General features: G+C 43.2%; 1 protein-coding gene and 1 long non-coding RNA gene across 3 annotated transcripts in view; both read right to left on the minus strand.

The window, feature by feature from the left end:
• LOC135983444 (uncharacterized) overlaps nucleotides 1–19,888 on the minus strand; it is a 380,072-nt gene that overhangs the window by 199,449 nt on the left and 160,735 nt on the right. The gene's annotated exons all lie outside the window — the stretch shown is intronic.
• Nucleotides 12,188–14,725, minus strand: LOC135983443 (myb/SANT-like DNA-binding domain-containing protein 2). The gene is made up of 2 exons (XM_065595472.1): nucleotides 13,752–14,725; nucleotides 12,188–12,757 (listed from the first exon to the last, which is right to left on the minus strand). The coding sequence occupies exons 1-2, from the start codon at nucleotides 14,325–14,327 to the stop codon at nucleotides 12,704–12,706; spliced, it is 630 nt and encodes a 209-aa protein (XP_065451544.1). The 5' UTR covers nucleotides 14,328–14,725; the 3' UTR covers nucleotides 12,188–12,703.

Here is a 19,888-nt window from a genome sequence, read left to right on the forward strand (position 1 = left end):
CCTTACCACAAAGATCCATGTGTAGTAAAGTATCTCTGGAGAACTCAAGAGAAATTGTATCCTCCACTTAATATCAAATAGGTGATTGCTTGGATTATTGTACTGAAGGGATTATACTCTGTGCTGGTATAATTGAGTAGATTTAGTGGCAAATGTGATAAATACTCTCCTGGAATGAGTTTAGTGAAAAAATGTATTTAGCTTCTCACCAAAAAATTTTTTGCAGTCCATGCTACATTAATATAGCTCATCATGAATGAGACAAAGTCAAGGTTCCCTTACCACTGTAGTATTGATCTATTCCATGGCACTATTTGTAAGAGCATGGATGTTAACCATTGGGTCCCGATCAAATTCCTATTTGGGTAACCCAATTCTTCCTCTTAAAATTACACCTGCAATTTCCACTGGGTGTATTCTTCACCATTTGGGGCCTGATCCAAACCTCACTGAAGTCAATGGAAAGACCACAATGGATTCTGGATAAATCTCTATATTAAATGGTGTTACTTATAACACTCACCAGAAGCAGCTGTTCACTGCTGGGTAAAGTGCTATCTGATTATCCTTTACCTTTCTCACAGGGGTGGTATTAGGTTTAATCAATATTAGTAAAATACTTTGGAATTCTTGGATAAAAAGCAACTAGAAATGTAAGGTTTTATTACTGTGCATATGAAATTCAAAAAGACCTTTACTAAAAAAGCCATGACGATTACAAGTGTTCTGTCTATCTTCTCTGAGTAGAAATTTCTTTAATTCATTTTTACTTATGCACCCATGTAATTTAAATACAGTACTTACAAGAGATGAAGCCAGAGAAAGAGAAACACAGTTTTGTATTGTTTTTACTACGCATATATGGTATGCAGAACTTAGCTCTTCTGAAGGATTTTTGTCTACAGTTTGCTTAACCATCAAATAAGAATATTTCAACTGGAAAAGTTTCTTATAAGAAAATTGAATCTGTTTATACCAAATAACTACATTTAAGGTAAACTCCTTATGGTTTTTTTTTTTTTATCACTACCATTCTTGCCATGATACATTATTTCCTCATCATCATGCTTCTTATTAGCTCATTCCCTACATCTGCAAAGAGCACAACATAACAATGGATCACAAAATCCCAATATACCCATACCTATTTCAAAAAGAAGAACAGGAGTACTTGTGGCACCTTAGAGACTAACAAATTTATTAGAGCATAAGCTTTCGTGGACTACAGCCCACTTCTTCGGATGCATCTGAAGAAGGGGGCTGTAGTCCACGAAAGCTTATGCTCTAATAAATTTGTTAGTCTCTAAGGTGCCACAAGTACTCCTGTTCTTCTTTTTGCGGATACAGACTAACACGGCTGCTACTCTGATACCTATTTCAGTAATTAGATCACTTATCAGTGTACTGAGTTTGTAAACAAGACTCTAAAAATGCCTACTATGAGAAAAATAATGCGACTGAAATGTGATTGGTGCTAGATGAAGTTTGGGTGTTTTTCTGTGCTTCTTTTGATCTAATACCCCTAACAGAAAATTCAATTATACTTTTAAATAAGCCACAGCATTGCATTTTCTTTCAACTCCAGTACCATAGTTATATGTATTAAATGTATGAAGCACATGAAAGGAAGAAACGATTACACAATTTGTTCCTTTTAACCACAACATGTCTGAATCAAGCACTTATAGTGTGACACCTAATTCATAATTGCAGCAAGAAGAAGCAACTCCAAAATATACCCAAAAATGTGAGGCAAAGGGACCTATGAATAAATTAGGGGAGGGACAGAAAACACTGGTCTACAATTTTTGAGAAGTCGTCTGCTTCAGAGATAAAATGTGCTATTTATTATGTATTTTGATATGGTGAATTCAAATATGACAATTAAAACAACTGATTGGCTACTGTTTCTAAGATATTTAAGTTTTTACATTTTATGTCTATGTATATTGTGCAGATAGTAGAGTTTTAATCATAAATTGTAAACCTAGGTCTTTTCATGTGTTTATGGTTGCGTTACATGATAATATTTCACCTGTCCTGTTTATGTAACACTTAAAAATCAGCAAAAGGGTTATATAAATAAAATTTATTATGAAACAAAAGGCAAAAAACTATTATGTACATAGTTTAGTCCTATTCAGTGTCTACTCGGCGCTTCTTGGCTTGTCTCTTGTATTCATTAAATGGAGCATCTCTTGTCACTGTCCAGCAATAGTCTGCAAGCATTGATGGGCTCCATTTGCCCTGATAGCATTTCTCCATTGTTGCAATGTCCTGGTGAAATCATTCGCCGTGCTCGTCGCTCACTGCTCCACAGTTCGGTGGAAAAAAAATCTAGATGAGAGTGCAAAAAATGTATCTTTAGTGACATGTTGCAACCAAGGCTTTTGTATGCCTTGAGGAGGTTTTCCACCAACAACCTGTAGTCGTCTGCCTTGTTGTTTCCGAGAAAATTTATTGCCACTAACTGGAAGGCTTTCCATGCCGTCTTTTCCTTGCCACGCAGTGCGTGGTCAAATGCATCATCTCGAAGAAGTTCACGAATCTGAGGACCAACAAAGACACCTTCCTTTATCTTAGCTTCACTTAACCTTGGAAATTTTCCACGGAGGTACTTGAAAGCTGCTTGTGTTTTGTCAATGGCCTTGACACAGTTCTTCATCAGATCCAGCTTGATGTGTAAGGGTGGTAACAAAATCTTCCTTGATTCAACAAGTGGTTGATGCTGAACACTTTTCCTCCCAGGCTCCAATGACTGTTGGAGTGGCCAATCTTTCTTGATGTAGTGGGACCCTCTTGCACGACTATTCCATTCGCAGAGAAAACAGCAGTACTTTGTGTATCCAGTCTGCAGACCAAGCAAGAGAGCAACAACCTTCAAATCGCCACAAAGCTGCCACTGATGTTGGTCATAGTTTATGCACCTCAAAAGTTGTTTCATGTTGTCATAGGTTTCCTTCATATGGACTGCATGACCAACTGGAATTGATGGCAAAACATTGCCATTATGCAGTAAAACTGCTTTCAGACTCGTCTTCGATGAATCAATGAACAGTCTCCACTCATCTGGATCGTGAACGATGTTGAGGGCTGCCATCACACCATCAATGTTGTTGCAGGCTACAAGATCACCTTCCATGAAGAAGACAAGATCCTTTTGACGGTCACGGAACATGGAAACCCTAACATCACCTGCCAGGAGATTCCACTGCTGTAGTCTGGAGCCCAACAGCTCTGCCTTACTCTTGGGTAGTTCCAAATCCCTGACAAGGTCATTCAGTTCACCTGGTGTTATGAGGTGTGGTTCAGAGGAGGAGGATGGGAGAAAATGTGGGTCCTGTGACATTGATGGTTCAGGACCAGAAGTTTCATCCTCTTCCTCTTCCTCTTCCTCGTCTGACTCAAGTGAGAATGATTTTGGTGCATCAGGAACCGGCAGTCCTTCTCTGTGGGGTACTGTGCGTATAGCTGATGGAATGTTTGGATAATGCACTGTCCACTTTTTCTTCTTTGACACACCTTTCCCAACTGGAGGCACCATGCAGAAGTAACAATTGCTGGTATGATCTGTTGGCTCTCTCCAAATCATTGGCACTGCAAAAGGCAAAGCTTTCCTTTTCCTGTTCAACCACTGGCGAAGATTTGTTGCACAAGTGTTGCAGCATATGTGTGGGGCCCACCTCTTGTCCTGATCTCCAATTTTGCAGCCAAAATAAAGGTGATAGGCTTTCTTAACCATAGTGGTTATACTGCGCTTTTGTGATGCAAAAGTCACTTCACCACAAACATAGCAGAAGTTATCTGCACTGTTCACACAAGTACGAGGCATCTCTGCTCACTTTGGCTAAACAGAAATGTGTCCCTTTGCAAAATGAAACACTGACAAATAAGAGAGCACGACACTGTATGATTTCTAGAGCTGATATACGGCAATTTGTTCAGCAGAGTGATGTAAGCTTTGTTATGATTGCATCATCCATGACTTCTAGGAATAACATGATGCAATTCATATCATGTATGACGCAATACCAGCTTCAGATTGCATCATTCATTGTTTTGCCTAAAAAGCAAGTACTGTCCAAACCCAGTCATAGATTTATTCATAGATCCAGTCAAAGATGTATTTTAGTCATTTCTGGTTTAAAGTGAGATCCCTTCCCTTTATAACTCACTTATCGTCCGCCATTCCCAAGTCAAGGGTCGTATATACTGACCCAATAGCATATCTTGAAAACTAGAGCCAATCAACAATTTTAAACATCATTTTCGTTCTCAGTGACTCAGAATTAGTAAAGTTTGACTACATTTATTTCAGAAGCATTTTGGCTGTAGAGCAGTGAAATAGCTACCACACTTATGTCCTCCTAAAATGATGGCTGATAATTTGGAAATAAAAATGAAGAGGAATAAAACCTGTGATTCAGACTCTAATGTGATAATTCCTATCGGCAACATCTGAGACTGAAGAGATGGTGTTGGTCAACCTGCTGAATGCTCTTAACCATCTAGTAATTTTTCCCCACTGTTCTTGAGATGTTTATGGTTCACCACTTTGGGATCACCAATTTAGATATTTCTAGCCAGTTAGTCTGAGTTCAGAAAATCACCACTTAAGTCTTCTAATTTTCTTGTAATACTGGTCCTGTATTATCATTCTTCTGCTTTGTTCTATTATTATTATTTGTACAGCTAAGGCATGGTTTAAAGTAGACATTAAAAAAACCTAAAATGCATAGCTGCTTTTAATCTTTCTTAAAATAACTTTCATGTAATGATTTATGAACCATTTGTTTTTTATTTACAATCACCAGGAAGAAAAGAATGTTGGAATCCTTTTAATTACTTCAATGCAATGTTCTGGTTTTTGATCAATAAGGCAGCTTAATCAATATACAGTAGTGTGGATTGACTTAATGTACCTTATCCCACATGCAATAGTCCCATGACTTATAGGGGATGTTATTTAATAAGACATACATCACAATTTCTCTTCTCTGTCTTAATCAGGAAATATACCACAGCAGTAAAGTGCACAATACATGTAATTTTCTATTTCAGTGGCTTTAAAATGTTTTTTCGAGAATAATTTTATTTAAACCTATACTTTTTAACAAATTGATTCAAAGCTTGTAGCTATGAAATAAAGATCTCAGTGTTGCTGGTCAGAATAAAAATTATTTCCATTTTAGCAAAGTGACAGAAGCACTAAAACCTAGCTTGTGCATTGGAACGTGCATCTTAACAAGGACATAGCAGGCAATAAGAATCGCATTATGCTTCTGCAGAGTCTACCCAGATTTTGGATCTTGGTGTGCCAACATAAGGAGGTGCCGCATGCCTGCTGCACACACATCCCCACAAGTAGGTGGGCTTGGAGTAGGCAGGATATGACAAGGACTTTAGCTTTACTCTGTGCTGGTCTGTGTGGAGAGATCAGGAAAAGGGTAGTAACTTGCTGCAGATATAGACCAACAGAAAATTATTATCTTCCCTGAAACAAGGGAAGGTAGGAAGAAGGAAGTCACAATTCCTTCCCTAGGCTGTCCCTGCTACATGCCATCTTAATATGGGCTATTTCCTTGGAGCACAATCTAGTCCTGACTCAGAGCTTTACCCACACAATACCTGCCTATGCTACAAATAGTCCTATGAACCAAAAGAGGAGTATTATTTTTTGTGTTTATTCTGAAACTAACTCACTCATCTGTAATCAAAAAATAGAAGAGTAGCAATGTCTTGGAGAAATATCTATGAATATTACAAATTCTGATGTGGCTCACAAATAGAGAGTTAAAAAAAGAATCACCCAGAATATTTAATTTGTTCAAAGCTGTTTTTCTCACAAGCATTCCAATTGCCTCGTGGTTTGTATTCTGCATTATCATATAAGGGACCTCATTTGGTCCCCATGTCTGGTCTTCACAATATGTGGGACAGGAGGACTTTGGAAGGATTGTGAAGCGAACACACTCGAACCGTTGGAGGCTTTTGTTTTGCAGTGTAGCCTACTGATGGATAGGTGTATTGATTACTTTTTACCAAATCCTTAACCAATGCAGTCTAAGGGTATGTCTTCACTACCCACCATGTCAGCGGATAGCAATCGATTTATCCGGGATCGATATATCGCGTCTCGTTAAGAAGCGATATATCAATCCCCGAACGCGCTCACCGTCGACTCCAGAACTCCACCAGAGTGAGCGGCGGTAGTGCAGTCGACGGGGGAGCTGTGGCCGTCGATCCTGCGCCGTGTGGACCCAGGTAATTCGATCCAAGATACTTCGACTTCAGCTACGCTATTCGCATAGCTGAAGTTGCGTATCTTGGATCGATCCCCCCCCCCCCAGTGTAGACCAGCCCTAAGCAGGGCCGGCTCTAGGCACCAGCAAAACAAGCTGGTGCTTGGGGCAGCACATTTTTAGGGGCGGCATGGCCGGCGCCGGAATGCTGCCCCTAAAAATGTGCCCTGGCCGCCCTAGCTCACCTCCGCTGCTGCCGTGGCGCGCGAAACAGCTGATTTGCGCGCCGCTGCTCGCCCTCCCTCCCAGGCTCTCAAACCTTGAAGGGAGGGGGAGATCCCAAGCGGCCACGGCGCGCGAAACAGCTGATTTGTGCACCGCTGCTCCACCTCCCTCCCAGGCTTGAGAGCCTGGGGGGAGGAGGCAGGGCTGGGGATTTGGGGAAGGGGCAGAGTTGAGGCGGGGCTAGGGGGTGGGGTAAGAAACAAACGGGGGGGGTGGCCAAAATTGATTTTGCTTGGGGCGGCAAAAATCCTAGAGCCGGCCCTGGCCCTAAGAGATTAAATCAATAACCAAATACAGCCATCCATCAATAAGGCTGCAGCAATGACCTCTCTGGCCAATCTAGGAGCCAAGGACAACCGTAGTCATTTGTTTTTGACAGGGTGAAAAAGCATTTTGCCACCAAGCTATCACCCGTCCCTCTCCAAAAAATTACTAATTGCTGCCCTATCTTCTCCACACACATACACCCCTAAAAATACTGATGACTTTTCTAAAGCCATGGTCGTTGCACCCTACTCTTCATTAATGTAAATGAACACACATAGTTTCTGTTTTATAAATAAATAGGGTAATCACTGTCCCTGAAATTAGAAATGTTCCCATTTTCAGGGTCTGGTTCTATCAGTTTCACAGAAAGCAGCGTTTGTCCTGGTAAACCCCAGCACAGCAATACTGAACAGAACTCAAGCAGAGAAGACAGCATTTGCTCCTCAAAATCTTTCCCTGCCAATGCACATGCAGACAGATGGCTCTGAAACTGACTAAGCTTATCAGTGAAACAAGAAATTTTCCTTTCAGCAGGAGGGATTTAGACCAGCTACTAAGTGAAGACAGTCCAGATTAACCAGACGATATATATAACCCAAAACTAATCTGCTGTCCAAAATTCTGCCAATGCTACAGAACCATTTCTTTGCTTCCTGTGCAGCCACAGCTTAAGAATTTTTAAATGTATGTTGTAACTGAACAGCTTTGCTAATGCCACGAGTGCTCAAGCAGTCTTCTCTTTAGATTAATTTTTAGCAGGTCATCCATTAGCAAGACTGAGCCATGATGATGAAGCTAAGGAAAAGGAAGGCTAGAGGCCACCATCTTAATGGTGGAAGGGAAAGTCCTACCAATCCCTCAATAGAATGGTTTATAAGAAAAAAACAATATTTTCCTCAGAGCCTTCTCATTCCATTAACCTTTCAGGGCAGACTATCCAGACAAGTCTCTTCTCATAACAGGAGAGACATGCCCCAAACTCAAAGTGCAGAAGACAATGGTCAGAGGATGACATAGGTCTATTTTCCAATTGCCTCTAATTCCAGCCCATGCACCAGATCCAAAATGTGGCCAGATGTCTGAATTGATCCTATAGCTACCCCTGATGGTCAACAAGAAATCCTTAACTGTTTCAGGAGATTTATCTTCTATGTGGATATTAAAAATCACTGAGCACAATCACCCTCACTGTAGTTTGAGAACATAAGAACAAAGATCATCTCCATGATCACTTCACACTCAGCGATTCCAGTACCACAGTATTAAGAATTTTAAGTAGCAAGGTCTTTACAGTATGGTGGGGCAATCAGTACAATAACATTAGTCTTATCTTAATCCCTTACTAGAACTGCCTCACAAGATGAATATACCCTATCAAGTCTTAGCTCTGGCTTTGGAGCAGGAGAGCTCCTGCAATTGGATGCAAACAGTTTGTGTGAGTGAGTGAGATTGCAATTGCATTTTATGTCCATTATATCTGTGCACTGTTTTTGGCAGATACTCGCTGTCTAAGGAAAATCCTGTGTCAGGTCCAGAACAAATGTGACAGAAAAGAGTTTTTAAAAAAACACTATATTTTAATTGATCTCCATTCACAGATTGACATTCAGGGAATAAAACCTATAGTACAATAAGTTTAGTCATAGCTTAGTAACTTCTGATGTATACTTGCAAACCAAAAGCAGGAACAAAATGAATGATGACTAGTACTCATTTCCTTTCTCCCTCATTCTCCAGGATGTTTGAAAGAACAAAACGTCCTCATGTATGTACCAAGGTTGCATGGTTCTTGAAAAGGCAGCATAGCACCACCCAATTAGTATTCTGTATTCTACCAAATTGTTCCCCAAACAATTGCTAGAAGCATTAACTTGATGATTCAGGTGGTGCCTATGTTTAATCAGTCTCAAGAAATTGGCATCAGTGTTGTATATTAAGCAAACGAAATTGTGCACATTTCGTTAGCCTCTATAAATAATATTTTAAAAGTTTTTCCTCATTAGTACAAACTGATCACCACTATGGAAAAAGACTATCAAAAATCAAAAGAAAAACTATGTACAAGAAAATATTAAGCCTAATTCATTTAAAGAAATTAATTTAATCAGATTACAGTCAGAAATTGCTGGAGGCATCATAAATCTATATTGTAAAACTGATGGCAGGGTTCTCAAGGATGCAAACTAAAAGAAAGATGCCAATTACAGGCCAGATAATCTCCCTGAAGACATCATTGCTAGAGCATTCCATCAAGTAAAATTAAAGCTCCCAGCATGAAATGAAACAGACAATAGAACAAGAGCAGAAAATTCAAACCATTGTGATATTACAATAGAGCTGGTTGAAAAATAAAGAATATTCATGAATATCACTGCAAATAAATGGGGCAATTTTTCCCCACTGTTACTCATGAAGGTCATATTATAATACAAACTATTGATGATCATTCAGACAGCCTCCAGTTTAGTCATGAAAAGGATTGCAAATCCAAGAAATTTCATGAATTTTAGCACAAATAATTATTCATGCAAAAATCTGTACCTGAAGTGTGTTATTGCTCAATTAATTATCATTTGTTAGTCTTCTGTAAAAGTTTCAGAGAACAGAAGCAATACCATGCAACTTGGATGACCAATAAAATATTATGAATTATGAATGGCAACCAGTGAATAGTTTACAAACAACCCACAGGCTGGAATTCATTCACAAATTAATTGGCAAATATTTAAAACTACATAAATAAAAACAAAGATCACATCTTGAATAAGTATCAAACAGAAAAAAAAGCTAAAATTCATTAGTTTTTTTCACTAATCCATTAGTTAATGGATAATTAGTCCAGCTATACTCCTAAATTCAGAAATAGTCTACATTTGACAGTATTTTAAGGAACAAAAACTTTTCTACTGTGTGAAGTGTTAATGTGAGAGACAAGGGTAGTTGAGGTAATACAGATTAGTGTCTACAGCTCAAAACACCACCAAAATCAACACAGATTGGCATCCTGTTGAATACTTAGGCCAAAAGACCAAGAATTGGATGGAAAAGTGGGAATGAACTTCCTTCTCACCTCTTAGGCCTTGTCTACACTACGAGAGTAGTTCGATTTTACTTGCATCGAATTTTTGTAATCGATATTGCAAAGTCGAACGTGTGTGTCCACACTAAGGACAGTTATTCGACTTTGTGCGTCCACACTAACAGTGATAGCGTCGACATTCGAAGCGGTGCACTGTGGTCAGCTATCCCACAGTTCCCGCAGTCCCCTCTGCCCATTGGAATTCTGGGTGTAGCCGGCAATGCCTTCTGGGTAACAAAATGAGTCGAGGGTGCTTTTGGGAAACTGTCGTCATCCGTCCATCACTCCCGCCCTCCCTCCCTGAAAGCGCCGGCGGGAAAACAGTTCGCGCGCTTTTCCAGTCATTGACAGCGCGGACGCCACTGTACTCCGAGCATGGAGCCCGCTGCGACCATCGCTGCAGTTGTGGCCGCTCTCAACGTCTCGCAGCTTATCATAAAGGTTTCCCTGAGGCAGATGCAGAAAAGTCAGGCGAGGAGGCTACGGCACCGCGGTGATGTCCTGAAGTCTGAGAGTAGCACAGACCTGTCAGAAAGCAGGCGACCCAGCGCCGAGGACATCACAGTGGCAATGGGTCATGTTGATGCCGTGGAACGGCGATTCTGGGCACGGGAAACAAGCACTGAGTGGTGGGACCGCATAGTGCTGCAGGTCTGGGATGAATCCCAGTGGCTGCGAAACTTTCGCATGCGGAAGGGAACTTTCCTGGAACTTTGTGAGTTGCTGTCCCCTGCCCTGAAGCGCAGTGACACCCGGTTGCGAGCTGCACTGAGTGTACAGAAGCGAGTGGCCATAGCTCTCTGGAAGCTTGCAACGCCAGACAGCTACCGGTCAGTCGCGAACCAGTTTGGGGTGGGCAAATCTACCGTGGGGGTTGTTGTGATGCAAGTAGCGAAGGCAATCGTTGATGTACTGCTGCCAAAGGTAGTGACCCTGGGAAACGTGGAGGCGATCATAGATGGCTTCGCAGCGATGGGATTCCCAAACTGCGGTGGGGCCATAGATGGAACTCACATCCCTATCCTGGCACCGGACCACCAGGCCACCCAGTACATTAACCGAAAGGGATACTTTTCCATGGTGCTGCAAGCACTGGTGGACCACAGGGGACGTTTTACCAACATCTACGTGGGATGGCCGGGCAAGGTTCATGACGCTCGTGTTTTCAGGAACTCTGGTCTGTTTAGACGGCTGCAACAAGGTATTTACTTCCCGGACCACAAAATAACTGTTGGGGATGTGGAGATGCCTATAGTCATCCTCGGGGACCCAGCCTACCCGCTAATGCCCTGGCTCATGAAGCCCTATACTGGCGCCCTGGACACTGAAAAAGAACTCTTCAACTACCGGCTGAGCAAGTGCAGAATGGTGGTGGAGTGTGCTTTTGGCCGTCTCAAGGGGAGATGGAGAAGCTTACTGACTCGCTGTGATCTCAGCGAAACCAATATCCCCATTGTTATAGCAGCTTGCTGTGTGCTCCACAATCTCTGTGAGAGCAAGGGGGAGACCTTTATGGCGGGGTGGGAGGTTGAGGAAAATAGCCTGGCTGGTGATTACTCACAGCCAGACAGCCGGGCGATTAGAAGAGACCAGCGGGAAGCGCTGTGCATCCGGGAGGCTTTGAAAGCAAAGTTCCTGAGTGAGCAGGGTAACCTGTGACTTTATAGTTTGTGTACTGAGAAGCTAAACCTGCCCCCGTTTCTTTACCCAGGTAATGTTGACTATCCTATCCAGTTACATACCCCCTTCACCCCCCCTCCAACACACGTGTCGAAATAAAAATAGTTCTACTTTGTTAAAGCACACCGTTTTCTTTAATACTGTTTTCGCGGGAATTTTTTAAAACTGGGACGCAGACTGTGGTGCGGGGCGGGTGTAGTGTTGTGACGCGAATGCAGCTTCTAAACTCAAGGATTGACAGGCTCCGCTGCGGTGGGATGCTTGTTTCAACGGAGCCTGTCAACCCTCCTGATCGGGACTGTGTGTATGGGGGGTCTATTTGACTTTGTGGCAGGGGGAGGATGGTTACAGATCCCATGCTGTGTGGCTCTGTGATCCTGCCTAAGGACCGGCGCTTAAGATCTGTAACTGCCCTCCCCCGCCACAAAGTCACAGAGCAACCCCCCCGCCCCCAACATTACATCAAAACAACCTCCCAGACTAACCGGGGCAACTAGTCACTGCATCACTGCACTGTGTATGTGCCCTGCTGCTGTGCCTGCCCCCGACTATGTACCCTGCCAAAGGAGACTGTCCTGTCCAATTACCAACCCCCTTTCCCCTCCTCCTCCAAAAGAACATGATTGAAACATAGTTAACAGAAACGAATTTTTTATTATCAACTACACATGGCATTGGGAGGTGAAACTTGGACGGGGGCTTGTGTCAGGCGGGAAGGAAAGAACTTTTCAAATTTTGGGAAATGAGAGCCTTCTGCTACTAGAGCTCTCTGCAGGGGTGGAGTGAGACTTAGCAGGGACTCTGCCGCCTCTCCTTCTTTGCACTTTGGGTGAGGTGGGTATGGGACTTGGTGGCGGGGGAGGGCGGTTAGAGATGGACTGCAGCGGGGCTCTGTCCTCCTGCCTCCGTTCCTGCAGAACATCCACAAGGCGCCGGAGCGTGTCCGTTTGCTCCCTCAGTAGTCCAAGCAGCGTTTGAGTCGCCTGCTGGTCTTCCTGCCGCCACCTCTCCTCCCGATCCATGTTGGCTTGGTGCATTCGGGTCAAGTTCTCCCGCCACTGGGTCTGCTGTGCTGCCTGGGCTTGGGAAGAGGCCATAAGCTCAGAGAACATGTCCTCCCGTGTCCTCTTCTTCCTACGCCTAATCCGCGCTAGCCTCTGGGAGTGTGATTCCAGGCTAGGTTGTGAGACAGTCGCAGACGGGGCTGTGGAAATGGGAAAAAGGGAGTGAATTCCTCAGAAAGATAAATGTAGTTGTGAACAAAGAACATAGTCTTTCTCTGTGAACAAGACCATGCACAGCACCTTTCACATGCGCACTCAGCACAAGGTCGAATTCTCGGCCTTCCCATTCAGTGCCTGGGGTCTTGAACAGCACATTTGAGAAGCGAGGCAGCACAACGGAATTTCTGTTGCAGGCAGACATGGTAAGCCGTACACTTGTGGCAGTTTAAAACTTTTATATTACCACTGGCCTCATTTCACATTTAAATCAATGTCAGTCCCTGCTGCCAGCAATCCGGCAAGTGGGAACTCTGCCCCTGTCCCACCCCCTCGCGGCTGTCCCCGGGAACGATCCCTTTCGGCTGCCCCTCTCCCGCCTCCACCGTGTGGCTGCAAACCAGCGGTTACAGTTCTGTAAAGGAACGGGAAAGCAGTCCCAACACTAACATTCCCCTACCTAATTAAAAGCAGGTCACCATGGCCGACATCACCCTGATGAGGATCTCCGAGAGCGACAAAGAGAGAATGCTCCGGGAAAGCCTCCAAAGACCAGGGCCGTATGCCGCCCTGCTGTGCAGAGCAATGATCCCCGAGTACTTGATAATCTCGTGGCGCGGCAACGTGTTGTACTTCGGAGGACCCAATAAGGCCGCTCTCCCCAAGAACCTCATGCAACGGCTTTCAAGTTACCTCCAGGAGAGCTTCATCGAGATGTCCCAGGAGGATTACTGCTCTATCCCCGGACACATAGACCGCATTTTACTGTAGCTGCAGTAGCAGGGAATAAACAGTAGAGCGGCTTGTGCAGGACAATCACTGAAAACCGGACATTGCTAGATTTCTTTTCAAAACTTGCACTGCCCCTTACTAAACCGTTAAGCGCCTAGGGCACACTAATCATGAACAACCCATTCTTTTAATTGTTAATATTCCTGTTTTGTTAAAAATAAATGTTTAGATGTTTACAATACTTACTGGCTGATCCTTCACCAGATTCTGTGTCCGGGTAACGGCTGGGGACGCTTCGTAGGGGATCTCTGTAAGGGTGATGAAGAGATCCTGGCTGTCGGGGAAATCAGCGTTGTGAGAGCTGCCGACTGCCTCGCCCTCCTCATCTCCTTCCTCATCTTCCCCGTCCCCTAACATGTCCGAGGAACCGGCCGTGGACAGTATCCCATCCTCAGAGTCCACGGTCACTGGTGGGGTAGTGGTGGCGGCAGCACCGAGGATGGAATGCAGTGCCTCGTAGAAACGGGATGTCTGGGGATGGGATCCGGAGCGTCCGTTTGCCTCTTTGGTCTTCTGGTAGCCTTGTCTCAGCTCCTTGATTTTCACGCGGCACTGCGTTGCATCCCGGCTGTATCCTCTCTCTGCCATGTCTTTAGAGATCTTCTCGTAGATCTTTGCATTCCTTCTTTTGGATCGCAGCTCGGAAAGCACGGACTCATCGCCCCACACAGCGATGAGATCCAAGACTTCACGATCAGTCCATGCTGGGGCTCTCTTTCTATTCCCAGACTGCACGGCCATCACTGCTGGAGAGCTCTGCATCGTTGCCAGTGCTGCTGTGCTCGCCACGATGTCCAGACAGGAAATGAGATTCAAACTGGCCAGACAGGAAAAGGAATTCAAATTCAAATTTTCCCGGGGCTTTTCCTGTGTGGCTGGTCAGAGCATCCGAGCTCGCACTGCTGTCCAGAGCGTCAACAGAGTGGTGCACGTGGGATAGCTCCCGGAGCTATTAGCGTCGATTTCCATCCACACCTAGCCTAATTCGACATGGCCATGTCGAATTTAGCGCTACTCCCCTCGTCGGGGAGGAGTACAGAAGTCGAATTAAAGAGACCTCTATGTCGAACTAAATAGCATCGCAGTGTGGACGGGTGCAGGGTTAATTCGATTTAACGGCGCTAACTTCGACATAAACGCCTAGTGTAGACCAGGCCTTAGAGGTGATGCATGAGGCCCATCTTTAATTATTCTCTTTTTATAAAATGTATCTTCCTTTTCTATACCTTGGCTTTATTTGTAAGAACTTTCTATACTATATTTTTATTTATATGGAGTGAGCTTGATGACAACTTCATTTCCTGAAGAACGTTGTGGAAACAGCTTTATATATAGCATCACTCATGCTGTGAAAGAGAGGTATCAATGGTTATCTTATTTCAGCGAATGGCTTGTAAACACATAAATCCCAATACATTATTCAGTCATCAAGGATATGCAATATCATGCAACTTCCCAGATTTTTAAAGCAAAATTTCTCCTCTCTCCTTTGCAACTTTAATATTTTATTTGACGTGTCCTTAAGCTGTAAATAAAGCATGTCAGGCTGTAATATAGTAGGTTAGCTTCAGCACTGTATTATTATTTCCTCCAAGAGTCAAAGCCACCTTTTCCAGAGACTGTGCCTAGATTTATTTTAATCTGCACCGCTTTCCTCAGTGTGCCATCTGAAGCACTCTGCTTTTAACAGCCCCTCAGTGCTTTTTAAACCATATTTTTAGCACTGTGTATCATGCATGTGGTAATGCATATCATCAGGCAAGACGGTCTATTCTTGGGAAGTAGCCTCTCTAAAATTATAGGCTGCCCAAACAGTAGACTTCAAGCAAAAGTACACTTATTTGTTGCCATAGACATGCTAATTAAATGTGGATCTGTTGGAGAAACAGATATGTATAAGCTCACTGAAAGGCACAGCATTTGACAGATTTAAATATGTATGTCTCAGAAATAGAATTTGGGCCTAGTCCTGCAGTCTAACTCATGTTGAGTACTGCTACTCATGTGACTAATTCCATTGAGTTCAATGGGACAACTCAATGTGAATGCGGTTTGCAGAATGGGGCCCTCTGTAAAATTTATGCTAATTCTAGTCTAGATTGTGGCTCAGACTTAAGGGGGCTATTCTTCTCTCAGGGTATCAGGTTATTGGGTCCATTCACATAGGAGTAAGTGCAGCTGCTTACTCCGACCTTGCAGTAAGTAGGTGAGGAGGGACAGGGAATAACTGGAGATTTGGCTCCACTCCTTCCTTCCAGTCACTGACCCAAAGCAGTTGCACCAGCAAGGCATTAGTAGTTGTTTGCCGCTGGTACAAGCCAGCAGTAATTATCTCTTCTCAGAAGCAAGGAGAAAGCAGGAGACGAACTGTGACTTAGAGCTGTATCTGAGTCACAGTGCCTCCTGGTGATAATTCTGGGTTTATGCAGTTTACCCTTTGCTCAGCTTGTGCCTAAAAATCAAATCCAGGCTTCTGTGTTGGGTAAAGCCTATGAGCAGCCAGGAGAATCTTATTTCAATTCTCACGACTACGTGACTTCAGCAATGTATTGAGTCCAAAGCAATTACCTTTACTGATCCCTATGTAGATTTAAAGCCAAAAGGTTCCCGCAGAAATGTATGCTCCGTAGGTGCTGGAACTAGGGGTACTGCCGCACCCCATGGTTTGAAGTGGTTTCCATTATATACAAGGTTTACAGTTTGGTTCAATGGCTCTCAGCACCGCTACTATACAAAATTGTTCCAATACACCTGGCATGCTCATAAGAACACTTCAGAAGCTAACTGTTCATTCAATCTGGTGGTCATACAGTCACAATTAATGAAGTGTCTCCAACCTATAGACAATTTGTTGTAAATATGACCAGCATACTTGTTGTCATGGCTTGAGCTAGGAATCTTTCAGCTCTTAAATTAACAGCTGAACAAGAAATGCTAAAAAGAAGACTCTTTATGATCCGGACATTATGAGTTACAGTAAGTTTTTCCTCAGCTGGAAGCAGATCCTATTTACTATATAACTCCAAAGTTAGTTTGAAAATACCCATAAAATGTATTTGATTTTTTCTTAAAACATTAGGTCATAAAAGCTAGATAATTTTTGAGAAACCTGCCAGTACCACAGCCAGACATTGCTATAATACAGTGCTCCATCAAGTTGTACATTTCCTTTAATCTATTTGGGGAAAACCTAATGTATCAGCCCTGGGTTTTGTGGGATTAAAACTCAAAGGGGTTAGTGTAGCTTCAAAGTCTCAGTTTGAAACTGAAAGGTGCATCTGAGAAGTTAGTCATAGAAGTGTTCAGCAATTGAGATACAAGAGTTCACTCCAGTCCTGTAACCATGGTAACATTCTTTTCCTGAAATTGCAACAGCAAATACAGGAATGTTCTGTTATGCTAGTTCCAGTGAGAAAAAAGGTGTATTTTATTAGCACCAGTTTGTGAATCTTACTTATGTTGGCGAGCTGTTACTCATAGGATTAACTGGATTGATTTCACTGGGATTATTCCCTTGAGTAAGGATTTTATAATCTGGCCTTTAGTTACACAACGTTCACCTTTAAAAAAAATCGAAGTTTATAAATTGTTTTAAGATTAAAGTACTATAAATTAAACCTTAATTTCATATTGATCTCAATGGGTCTTAAATTTGTATTCAAAAGCCAAAAATTAAGTATTAATATTTCAGCTTAATTCCTCAATATTAATTTAGGACCAGATTCTGCCACTTTTATTCAGGATGAGTCTCACCCTATTCTGCAAGAAATCCCATTGATTTTGGTGCTTATGTGGCTAGGAACTATTCACTGTCAGCAAGTGTTGCAGAATTAGGCTCAGCATAGATTAAAACTGCATCCCTACAAAAATTTATGCACATACTTGACAGCCCACCGTGTGTGAAATTAAGCAGGTGAGTAAACCTTTGCAGAACTGGGGCCCAAATTGACAAAATCCAGTAAGAAACTTTTCCTAAAAAGAGAAAAAACATGGCAAAGTGCTCAATTTGTCTAGACAAATCTTCAGAAAAAACTGGGCCTTTACATTTAAATATGTAAAGTATTCCCTTAAAAAAAAAGACCCACAAAGAAAACAGAGCACACCTTACTATATTATTCCAAATCTGCAAACAGAGAACCTACTCTAGGGTTGTCCTCTCTTTTTCACTAAAGTTTTTCTAGTTCAATCTGCAGGGAAGTTAGAGAAAATATTTTAAATGAATTTATTTCCAGCTACAATCTTCCTCAGTTTGGCAGGAAAAAGGACTGGTAATTCCAAACTAATAGTTTCAAAGTCAGGGCTCTGTCCAACAGGCCGCCCAGAGGATTCAGGGGGCCTGGGGCAAAGCAATTTCGGGGGCCCCTTCCATAAAAAAAATTTGCAATACTATAGTAACATGTATTTGGAAATATAAAAAATAACCAGTGAAATACATTCAAAAATTAAGTTTTAATAATTTGAAACTACATGAAATACGTTATTTAAAAACATTGAATGCTTGAATGGTACGTATACATTTTCAATTACATAATGGGCTGTCGCTGGGTGATGGTGATCGTTGGTGCCAATGGGCTGTCGCTGCCTGGGGTGGCGCTGCTGTTGCCCAGGGCTGGGTGGGGAGCTGGGCTCTGGGTCGGGGGGTGCCCAGCTCAGAGGGGCTGGGCTCAGAGCTGAGGGTCAGGGCTGTGGGGGAATGGGACCAGGGGGTGCCTGGCTCAGAGGGGGTGGGCTTGGAGCTAGGGGTCAGGGCTGTGGGGGGAATGGGGTCGGGGGGTGTCCGGCTCAGAGGGACTGGGCTCAGAGCTAGGAGTCAGGGCTGCGGGGGGATGGGGTCAGGGGGTGTCTGGCTCAGAGGGGCTGGGCTCAGAGCTGGGAGTCAGGGCTGTGGGGGGATGGGGTCAGGGAGTGTCCGGCTCAGAGGGGTTTACCATGCTGCTTACCCCCACCTCTCATCTCCGGAGCCTCAATGCACCGTGTCCAGGAGTGGCCCTGGACAGCGGGACCTGCGCTCCTGCCACTCGGCCACAGCTCGCAGCCCCGCCCCCTTACCACGCAACTCTGAGCAGGAGGACCTCAGGCCCCGCTGGAGCCAGGCCACTGCAGCACTGTCCAGGGCTGCTCCTGGACGCGGCGCGCTGAGGCTCCGGGAGAGGTTGAGGAGGAGGTGGGGGGGAGCCTCTGACATTCTCGTGGGGGCCCCTGTGGGGCCCAAGGCCTGGGGAAAATTGCCCCCCCCCCTCTAGGCGGCCCTGCTGTCCAATGCCAATTGACGTCAATTGGATCAGGCACCTTTTTCCCCTTTTTTCCTGAAATTTTGTGCAGCTGTGAAGAGATAAAAGTTTTTCCTTAATGTGACAGGTTTGGCATTATCTTCCCCTTATCAATTAGAAATCCAAACATAATTATCAAGGTACAACATAAAATTCAATTAAAAGAAGTAGTTAAAGAGGATCTAGAATGTAGAGTTGGTCTAGAATTGTCTGTTCAAATGTTTTTTTGGACAGAAAATGCAGTTTCTATAAAACCAAACATTTCCCATGGGAAATTTATATTTTGTCTGAAATAATTGTTTTTCCCACTAGGGAAAATCAAAACAAAATATTTCATTTCATGTTGGGTTGAATCAAATTGAATTAAAACATTTAATTTCAGAACAGTCTGACGTTAATCTGTGCCCACCGCAACTGCAATGGTGTCTCGTGTCCCCATTCTTCTCCACGGGCCAAGCTCCCTGGCTGGACTGTATCTCCCAGGATGCATCATGGTGGTTCACTATAGGAAAGATTGCAGTTCATCATGAAAGGCCCATAGAGGAGAATGGGGAGCATGTGGCACTTGAATTACAGTTTCCACAAGGCATCACAGCAGCTCAGGCAGACATATTTCGGTGTCAAATTGAGAAACAAAGTTTTAGTTGGTTCAGGAAACTGAAATGAAACATTTCAATTCAGGAATGCTGAACTGATTTCTTCTGATTGAAAAAGTAAAAATGAAGGTTTTCCCTCACTTTTCCATTACACAAAAATATTTGATATTTTGACTCTTTGTCCTGATTCAAGAGGAAAGCATCTATCAAAATTTCCCCCATGATGGAAATTCCTATTGTCTACCAGCTCAACTAGAAAATAAGTAAAAAAAAATAGTAATCTGAAATGCTTCTTCAAATATCCCAATATGGTTTCTAAAATTTACAAAAATTATTAACATGAAAACAAATATAAATCTTCTGATATAGACCTATAGTTAAAATATTTGAAGATTTAATATGATATTCAATAACTTCTGATTCTCTAAGGAGCAGAGCATTATCTTTTATTAACATG

Source organism: Chrysemys picta, chromosome 4 (genome assembly GCF_011386835.1).
Source record: "Chrysemys picta bellii isolate R12L10 chromosome 4, ASM1138683v2, whole genome shotgun sequence".
NCBI classification, from domain to species: domain Eukaryota; kingdom Metazoa; phylum Chordata; order Testudines; family Emydidae; genus Chrysemys; species Chrysemys picta.

Bases quoted from the DNA above. Each gene is read 5' to 3' on its own strand.
- LOC135983443 (XM_065595472.1), bottom strand. From the start codon at position 14,327: ATGCAGAGCTCTCCAGCAGTGATGGCCGTGCAGTCTGGGAATAGAAAG. The intron at 12,758-13,751 runs GTAAGTATTGTA...CCATTTCCACAG, and splicing joins ATCTGGTGAAGGATCAGCCA to CCCCGTCTGCGACTGTCTCA.